The sequence below is a fragment of the Streptopelia decaocto genome (assembly GCF_964273445.1).
Source record: "Streptopelia decaocto genome assembly, contig: HAP1_SCAFFOLD_301, whole genome shotgun sequence".
Lineage (NCBI taxonomy): Eukaryota > Metazoa > Chordata > Aves > Columbiformes > Columbidae > Streptopelia > Streptopelia decaocto.
This window is the reverse complement of record NW_028115984.1, coordinates 41,508-50,379: the sequence shown is the minus strand read 5'-3', so window position 1 is coordinate 50,379 and position 8,872 is coordinate 41,508. Positions and strand designations below refer to the sequence as shown.

Sequence of the window (8,872 nt, the reverse complement as noted above, 5' to 3'; positions counted from 1 at the left end):
TCCCCCCCATCTCCACTGTCCCTGCATTGCCCCCTGTTCCCTTTGCGTGTGTTTATTGTCCCCGGCGTTGTCTCCGGCGTTGTCCCCCCCGTCCCCCCGTTGTCCCCACAGTGGCGAGGCGGCCGCTTTGCGTGTGTGTTTATTGCGGGGGTGCGGGGGTGTCAGTGCCGGGGGGGCCGCGCGGTCACTGGTGCTCGAAGGGCCCGTCCAGCCCGTCCTCCCCCAGCAGCGCGGGGCCCCCGCAGTACTTGGGGTCGTACACCTGGCGCGGGAGCCCGTACACCGTCATCCCCGTCTGCGACGCGCCCTTGTTGCTGCCCATCTGCAGCCCGATGGTGCCCGTGTCGCAGTGCTGGGTGCCCAGCGACGGCTCGAAGATCTGCCGCTTGGTGCCCGGGGCCGTCATTCCAGCCTGGACAGACGGACGGGGTCAGGGACGCAGGGACACGGACACGGGGCCGGCCCCGTGGTGCCCAGAGAGGGTTCGAAGATCTGGCGCTTGGCACCAGGGGCCGTCGTTCCAGCCTGGGACAGACGGACAGGGGGACAAGGACACAGGGACGGGGGTGGGGATGGGGACAGAGGGACGGGGATGGGGATGGGGACAGAGGGACAGGGATGTGGACAGAGGGACAGGGATGTGGACAGAGGGACGGGGATGGGGATGGGGACAGAGGGACGGGGATGGGGATGGGGACAGAGGGACAGGGATGTGGACAGAGGGACAGGGATGTGGACAGAGGGACGGGGATGGGGACAGAGGGACGGGGATGGGGACAGAGGGACGGGGATGGGGATGGGGACAGAGGGACAGGGATGTGGACAGAGGGACGGGGATGGGGATGGGGACAGAGGGACAGGGATGTGGACACAGGGACGGGGATGGGGACAGCGCTGGGACAGGACAGCGGGCCGAGGGGTCCCTTGTCCTCCCGAGGGTCCCTCAGTGTCCCCAGGGGTCCCTTGGGCTCTTCAGGGAGACACGTCTGGGGACCCCCATCTCCCCCCCGCCCCGTCCCCCCCGTGTCCCCCGGTTCCCCCGTCCGTCTGTCCCTGTCCCACCTGGCTGGCGCCCTTGTTGGTCCCCATCTGCAGGCTGATGGTGACCTGGTCCAGCGGCTGGTCGGTGCCCAGTTTGGGGTCGTACAGGTGCCGCCGTGTCCCATAGGCCGTCATGCCCTGCTGGCTGGCGAACTTGTTGGTGCCCATCTGGGGACGTGGGGGACACAGGGGACACTGTCACCAGCTGCACCGAGTGGACACGAAACCCCCCTGTTCCCCACATCCCCCCATGTCCCCCGTGTTCCTGTCACCTGCAGCCCAATGATGTTCAGCCCTGTCCCCCGTGTGCCCATGTCCCCCGCGTGCCCACGTCCGCGTCACCTGCAGCCCGATGATGTCCCCCGTGTCCCCATGTCCCCCGTGTCCCCATGTCCCTCGTGTCCCCACGTCCGCGTCACCTGCAGCCCGATGATGTTCAGCCCTGTCCCCCCATGTCCCCCGTGTCCCCATGTCCCCCGTGTCCCCATGTCCCCCGTGTCCCCACGTCCCCGTCACCTGCAGCCCGATGATGTTCAGCCCTGTCCCCCCATGTCCCCCGTGTCCCCATGTCCCCCGTGTCCCCATGTCCCCCGTGTCCCCATGTCCCCCGTGTCCCCACGTCCCCCGTCACCTGCAGCCCGATGATGTTCAGCCCCTCGCGCAGTTTCTCGGGGTGGAACCGTCGCTGCTGCTTCTCCGCGTATTTCACCCCCAGCCCCACGTTGTTCCCCTTGGTCTTGGCCTGGGGGGGGCGGGGAGAGGGGGCGCTGGGGGGGGCATGGGCACAGCCCCCCACCCCAAACACCCCTGGCCCCCCAGCTTTGCCCCTTGGGCCCCGTGTCCCGCTGGGGCGCAGCGGGCGCCGGGCCCCGTGCGGTGGGTGCCCCGGCCGTGCCCCCCGCCCCGGGCGTCACCTGGCTGGCCAGCGCCATCAGCGTCGACTGCACCTGCGTGTGGTTCGTGTTCTCGAACAGGTCGTTGGCCTCGAAGATGTCGTGCGGCTTCACCCCGTAGCGCTTGATGGCGCGGAGGAAGTTCCCGATGTTCTCCAGCTGGGGGGGCAGCGCAGCTGGGACCCCGGGCACCCCCGGACACCCCTGGACACCCCGAGACCCCCAGACACCCCCGGGACCCCTGGACACCCCTGGGACCCCCCCGGGATCCCCAACCCCCCCTCCCCTCACCTTGTGCCAGTTCTGGACGGGGTCGTTCACCTTCTGCACGGAGCCCGGCTGCAGCTTGTTGATCAGCCTGGGGTCAAGGGCGGGTCAGGGGGTCAGGGCAGGGTCAGGGGGTCAGGGCAGGGGTCAGAGGTCAAGGGCAGGGCCATACTCGCAGAGGATGACTCCGTCCTTCAGCCCGTCCATGAAATTGTCCCCAAGGCGCCGTCCGGTCGTCCCCTCGATCCAGGTGCGCAGCTCCCGCTCCCGCTGCGGGTCGTATTTCTGCGCCAGCTGGGGATGGGGGACATGGCAGGGGACATGGGGAACAGGGGACAGCAGGGGACATGGGGAACAGGGAACATGGGGAACAGGGGACAGCAGCGGACATGGCAGGGGACATGGGGAACAGGGGACATGGCAGGGGACATGGCAGGGGACAGGGGACAGCAGGGGACATGGCAGGGGACATGGGGAACAGGGGACATGGCAGGGGACAGGGGACAGCGGGGACATGGCAGGGGACATGGGGAACAGGGGACAGCAGGGGACATGGGGAACAGGGAACATGGGGAACAGGGGACAGCAGCGGACACGGCAGGGGACATGGGGAACAGGGGACATGGCAGGGGACAGGGGACAGCAGGGGACATGGCGGGGGACATGGCGGGGGACATGGGGAACAGCGGACATCGGGGACGTGGCAGGGGACAGGGGGGACACAGGGACATCAAGGGACATGGTGGGGGACATGGGGACATCAGGGGACATGGAGACACATTGGGGGGACATGGGGACACCATTGGAACATGGGGGACACGTCAGGGGACAGAGAGGAAACCATCGGGGGACATGTTGGGGGACATGGTCAGTTGAGAGGACACAGGGGGAGATGGGGGGCTCAGACTGGGGGTGACCCACAAGCTCAGCCCCCTTTGGAGAGAGTGAGAACAGCCCCGGATGCCTGGGTCCCCCCACTGCCAGGAGGGGTGGTGGTGGGGAGAACCCAGGCGTCCGGGGCTGCCCCGCCCCCCGGGAGGACCCAGGCATCCGGGGCCCCCCCGCCCCGCGCCCCCCCCGCCGGGAGGACCCAGGCGTCCGGGCCCGCCGAACCTTTGCCCATATATAGTCCCGGCCCGCAGCCGCGCGCCCGCCGCGCTGCGACACCTTATAAGGGCTCGTGGCGGGGCCGGGGGCGGCGGGGCCCCTCCGAGCCCCCCCGGGCCGCCCAGAGCCCCCCCGGGCCCCCCGGGTTAACCCTTCCCGCCCTGCGGCCCGCGGGGCGTCTGCGGGGAGAAACTGAGGCACGGCAGGGGGGACCCAGGCGTCCGGGACCATATCACCCCCCGCAGAGGGGACCCAGGCGTCCGGGTGCCCATCACCCCCCGCAGAGGGGACCCAGGCGTCCGGGAGCATATCACCCCCCGCAGAGGGGACCCAGGAGTCCGGGTGCCCATCACCCCCCGCAGAGGGGACCCAGGCGTCCGGGAGCATATCACCCCCCGCAGAGGGGACCCAGGCGTCCGGGTGCCCATCACCCCCCGCAGAGGGGACCCAGGAGTCCGGGTGCCCATCACCCCCCGCAGAGGGGACCCAGGCGTCCGAGTGCGCATCACCGCCGCGGAGGGGACCCAGGCGTGCGGGGCAGCACCAGGGACAGCGCCAGGTCCTGCCCCCGCCCCCCGCCCGCTCCGGCCGGTCCTGCCCCCCCGCCCCGCCCGGTTCTGTCCCCCCGATTCTGTCCCGCCCGCGTCGGTTCTGTCCCCCCCGGTTCTGTCCTCCCGGGTTCGGCTCCCCCCGGTCCGGTTCTGTCCCCCCCGGCTCCCCCCGGTTCCGTTCGTTCCGCCCACCTTGTTCTTCACCTCGGCCGACAGCCCGTAGGCCGGACCGCGGTTGAAGTTCGCGTTGGACATGGGGTCGGTGGGGGGTCCCGGTTCAGGGGTTCCCGGGGGGGCTCGGGGGGTCCCGGCGGGTCGGTCGGTGCCGGTTCGGGGGGTCCCGGGTCGGTCGGTCCCGGTGGGATCGGTCGGTCCGTCCCGGGTCGCTCGTCCCGGTCCCGACCCGGCGCCGCCGCCACTTTTAAAAGTCGCGGAGCCCCCCCGGGCCGGGGCCGCGCGCGGCCAATCCGCGCCGCCCGCCGCGCTGACGTCACCGCGGGGCGGGTGATGGCGTCATTTTTTCCACATTTAGCGGGGGGGATCCCGAGGGGGCGGGGGAGCCCCGGGCCGCCCCCCTGCCCCCCCCAGCTCCCCTCCCCCCATCCCTGCTCTCCCCCCCAGCCCTCTCTCCTCCCCGGACGCCTGGGTCCCCCCGAACGCCTGGGTCCCCCTAGTCCGGAGGGGGGGGGGCGGGGCGGTCCCGGTGCCGTCAGCGGATCGGACTCCGGGGGTGGGGGGGGACGGGGACGGTTCGTCACGGGCGGGGAATGCGGCCCCCGTCACCCACTCCCTCCCACTCCGGGAGCGCGTCCCATGGACCCGGGGGAACCCAGGAGTTCTGAGGGGACCCAGGAGTCCTGAGGGGACCCAGGAGTTCGGCGAGCGGGGGCAACGCAGGCGTCCCAGGGACCCGGGGCGGGGGGGGCGAACCGAGGAGTTGGGGGACCCAGGCGTCCGGGGGCCGGCGCTGCCATTTCCATTTATAGCAGCTGCTGCAGCTCTGACGTCACAGTGCCCCGTGTGACGTCACCGCGAACCCGGGCTGTGTGTGTGTCCCCCCTGTGCCCGGCGTCCCCGTCCCGACGTCATCGCGTATTCCCGGCTCTGACGTCACGGCGGAACCCCGGCTGTGAACTCACCCGCGGGGCCCCTGTGACGTCACGGGGAACCCCTCCGAGCCCCGCCCCCCCACACCGCCAATCACCGCCCCGGGCCCCGCCCCCAGGCCAGAGGCGCGCGGCGATTGGCCCCGCCGCAGGCCCCGCCCCGCCCGTCCCGGAAGCGGCCGCCCAGCGGGGTCGGCGGCGAATGGCGGCGCCCGCGGAGTGGAGGGATCCCACGGTCCGGCCGTGACCTCCGACCTCTGACCTCCGGCCATGAGGCTGCGCTGGGCGCGCGCGCTGCCCCGGGGGCTCTGGGGGGTCACACAGGTGCGGGGGGAGGGGACACGGGGGGACACGGGTCGCGGGGGGACGCGGGGTCACGTGGGGGTCACGTGGGGGTCACGGCGGCCCCGCTCCCCGCTGCCCTCCCCCGTTCTCCCGCAGGCCGCCCGGAGCCTCCGGCAGCGCCCGGCGGGAAACCCGGCCTGGGGGGACCCCTCCGGTGACCCCGGCGACCCCCACGGTGACCCCGGCGACCCCCCCGGCGCCGCCCCCGGGGACCCCCCCGGCGCCGCCGCGTTCGAGGCCGCGCTGTCGGCGCTGGAGGCGGCCCCGGGGCGGCGCGGGCGGCTGGAGCTGGTGGAGGCGGCGCTGGCGGCGATGCCGGCGCTGGGGGTGGCGCGGGAGCGGGCGCTGTACCACCGGCTGCTGCGGCTGCTGCCGCGCGGGCCCTGGCTGCCCCGGGGGCCGCTGCAGCGCCTGCTCGGGCCCTTCCCGCGCCAGCAGGAGTGCGGGCTGCGGCTGCTGGAGCAGATGGAGCGGCACGGTGAGCCCGGGCCCTGCGCCGCGGCCCCGGACGCCTGGGTCCCCGAACGCCCTGTCCCCCGGACGCCTGGGTCCCCGAACGCCCTGTCCCCCGGACGCCTGGGTCCCCGAACACCCTGTCCCCGGACGCCTGGGTCCCCGAACACCCTGTCCCCCGGACGCCTGGGTCCCCGAACGCCCTGTCCCCGGACGCCTGGGTCCCCGAACACCCTGTCCCCGGACGCCTGGGTCCCCGAACACCCTGTCCCCGGACGCCTGGGTCCCCGAACACCCTGTCCCCCGGACGCCTGGGTCCCCGAACGCCCTGTCCCCCGGATGCCTGGGTCCCCGAACGCCATGTCCCCCGGACGCCTGGGTCCCCGAACACCCTGTCCCCCGGACGCCTGGGTCCCCGAACACCCTGTCCCCCGGACGCCTGGGTCCCTGAACGCCCTGTCCCCCGGACGCCTGGGTCCCCGAACGCCCTGTCCCCCGGACGCCTGGGTCCCCGAACGCCCTGTCCCCCGGATGCCTGGGTCCCCGAACGCCCTGTCCCCCGGATGCCTGGGTCCCCGAACACCCTGTCACCCGGACGCCTGGGTCCCCGAACACCCTGTCACCCGGACGCCTGGGTCCCCGAACGCCCTGTCCCCCGGACGCCTGGGTCCCCGAACGCCGTGTCCCCCGGATGCCTGGGTCCCCGAACGCCGTGTCCCCCGGACGCCTGGGTCCCCGAACACCCTGTCACCCGGATGCCTGGGTCCCTGAACGCCCTGTCCCCCGGACGCCTGGGTCCCTGAACACCCTGTCCCCCGGACTCCTGGGTCCCCGAATGCCATGTCCCCTGGACTCCTGGGTCCCTGAACACCCTGTCCCCCGGACGCCTGGGTCCCCGAACACCATGTCCCCCGGACGCCTGGGTCCCCGAACACCCTGTCCCCAGACGCCTGGGTCCCCCTCAACCCCGTGTCCCCCGGACTCCTGGGTCCCCCTGAGCCCCTGGGGAGAAGTCACCGGTTCCCTGGGGAGGGGGCTCCTGGACACCTGGGTCTCCCCTGAGCTCCTGGGTCCCCTGGGAGGGGGTCACTGGTTCCCTGCGGAGGGGGCGGCTGTATGCCTGGGTTCCTCCCGGACGCCTGGGTCCGCTGAACGCCGTGTCCCCCGGACGCCTGGGTCCGTCAGGTGTGATGCCGGACGCCGAGACGCGGTTCCTGCTGCTCGGGATCTTCGGGCCGCGCAGCCGCCCCGTGCGGAAGTGCCAGCGGCTGCTGTACTGGTTGCCCCGCGCGCGGCACCTGGACCCCCACCCGCTGCCCCCCGTGCTGCCCCCGCCCGGGCTGCCCATCGCCCGCCTGGCGCTGCGGCGCATCGCCAGCGACCCCGACGCGCGGATCACCGTGTTCCAGGTGCGGCGGGACGGGGACGGGGGCGCCCCGGGGGACAGAGGGATGTGGGACACAGGGATGTCCCCGGGTTGCTGGGGGGCTGGTGACCCCCATGTCCCCCCCGCAGGAGCCGGTGCCAGATGAGGGGGGTGACGAAGGTTCCGTCCAGCCCTTCATCGTGGGTGAGTGATGGGGGGGGGCTCCTGGGGGCCCCTGAGGGGGTCCTGCGTGTTGTGGGGGTTCCATTTCTGGCCTCTCGTGTTTGGGGAGACCCAGCGTGTGGGGCTGGCGACGCTGGCCTGTGCAAGGGACCCAGGCATTCCGAGGACCCCTGTGGTGGTGGGTGGGGGGTCCCCGGGGTATTTATTTTGGGGTGTCCCCACAGGCTCCCAGAGCCCCACCAGCGGGAGCTCCTGGCCCAGCACGGCCCAGCCCTGGGGATGTTGGGGTCCCCTGTCAGTTTTGGGGTGCTGTTTTTGTCCCCAGGTGCACAAAGCCCGGACCAGCAGGAGCTGCTGGCCCAGCACAACCCGGCCCGGCCCGTGTTCGTGGAGGGGCCGTTCCCCATCTGGCTGCGCGGCCACCGGCTCCAGTACCACGTGCTGAGGGGGGACCCGCCGGGACCCTCCCTGGGGGTGAGAGGGGGGACGAGGGGACCCAGGGGAGGGGGGGTGATGGGGGGACCCACCAGGGCCCCCCCGAGGGTGAGAAGAGGACCAGGATGGGAACGGGGGGTCCCAGGGGACGTGGGGGACCTGTGGGACCCCCCTGCCCTCCAGGCCGAGCCTCCCGACCCCGAGCGCAGCCTGTACTACCCGCTGAGCCTGGACCTGGACCTGGAGCGCGGGCCCTGGGACGATGACGAGTTCGATGTGGATGAGGGTATGGGGGCGGGGCGAGGGGGTGGGGCGGGGCCGGGTGGCGGGCGGGGCCAGGTGTGGGGCAGGGCTGGGTGGTGGGCGGGGCCAGGGGGTGGGGCGGGGCCAGGCGGCAGGCGGGGCCAGGGGTGGGGCAGGGCGGGGCCAGGGGGTGAGGCGGGGCCAGGCGGTAGGCGGGGCCAGGTGTGGGGCAGGGCTGGGCGGTGGGCGGGGCCAGAGGGTGGGGCGGGGTCAGGTGTGGGGCAGGGCCGGTGGTGGGCGGGGCCAGGCAGGGGGCAGGGCCGGGCGGGGCAGGGCAGGGCGTGTCCGCAGCCCCGCCCTGCCCTCACAGTGCTCGAGGGCCCCGTGTTCGCGCTCTGCATGGCGGGCGCGGGCGACCGGCGCACGTTGGGCCGCTGGATCGCGGGGCTGCAGCAGGACAACCCGGTGCTTGGACAGACGCCCGTCGTGTTCCGCCTGGGGGGCGGGGACCCCTCCGTGACCCCCCCGGGGCTCCGACTGCGGGCAGGGCCCCCCCAGCCCCCCGTGCTGGAGCCTCCGCGGAAATAAAGGAACCGACACCAGTTTGGGGTTATTTGTGTCGTTTTGGGGGTATTTAGTGTCGTTTTTGGGGTGATAAGTGTCATTTCTGGGGTGACCTGTGTTGGGTTCAGGATGATTAGTGTTGAGTTTGGGATGTTTAGTGTCAGGTTTGGGGTGATCTGTGTCGGGTTTGGGGCGCAGAGCCCGGGGCCGCTACAGGGAGGCGCTCCGCGGAGAGCGGGCACCCCGGGCTCCGCGCATGCGCACGGGCCGTCCTGACGCGCCCTGGGCGGGGCCTGGCGGAAGCGCGCGCGCACGCTC

General features: G+C 72.8%; 2 protein-coding genes across 3 annotated transcripts; one reads left to right on the top strand and one right to left on the bottom strand.

Moving 5' to 3' along the window:
* Nucleotides 1–126: 126 nt before the first annotated feature.
* Nucleotides 127–4,270, bottom strand: CNN1 (calponin 1). 2 transcript variants are annotated; one of them, XM_082077092.1, is made up of 7 exons: nucleotides 4,052–4,270; nucleotides 2,374–2,495; nucleotides 2,226–2,292; nucleotides 1,956–2,093; nucleotides 1,673–1,783; nucleotides 1,063–1,209; nucleotides 127–412 (listed from the first exon to the last, which is right to left on the bottom strand). In XM_082077092.1, exons 1-7 carry the CDS (start codon nucleotides 4,112–4,114, stop codon nucleotides 185–187), a joined length of 876 nt encoding a protein of 291 aa, XP_081933218.1. In that variant the 5' UTR covers nucleotides 4,115–4,270; the 3' UTR covers nucleotides 127–184. The 2 variants fall into 2 exon arrangements, with proteins under 2 accessions (XP_081933218.1, XP_081933219.1); XM_082077093.1 differs by having other exon boundaries at nucleotides 269–525.
* An 861-nt stretch (nucleotides 4,271–5,131) lies between these two features.
* Nucleotides 5,132–8,592, top strand: LOC309452473 (evolutionarily conserved signaling intermediate in Toll pathway, mitochondrial-like). Its single transcript, XM_082077095.1, has 7 exons — nucleotides 5,132–5,289; nucleotides 5,407–5,788; nucleotides 6,949–7,172; nucleotides 7,279–7,333; nucleotides 7,638–7,786; nucleotides 7,931–8,033; nucleotides 8,361–8,592. The coding sequence occupies exons 1-7, from the start codon at nucleotides 5,236–5,238 to the stop codon at nucleotides 8,576–8,578; spliced, it is 1,185 nt and encodes a 394-aa protein (XP_081933221.1). The 5' UTR covers nucleotides 5,132–5,235; the 3' UTR covers nucleotides 8,579–8,592.
* Nucleotides 8,593–8,872: the final 280 nt, after the last annotated feature.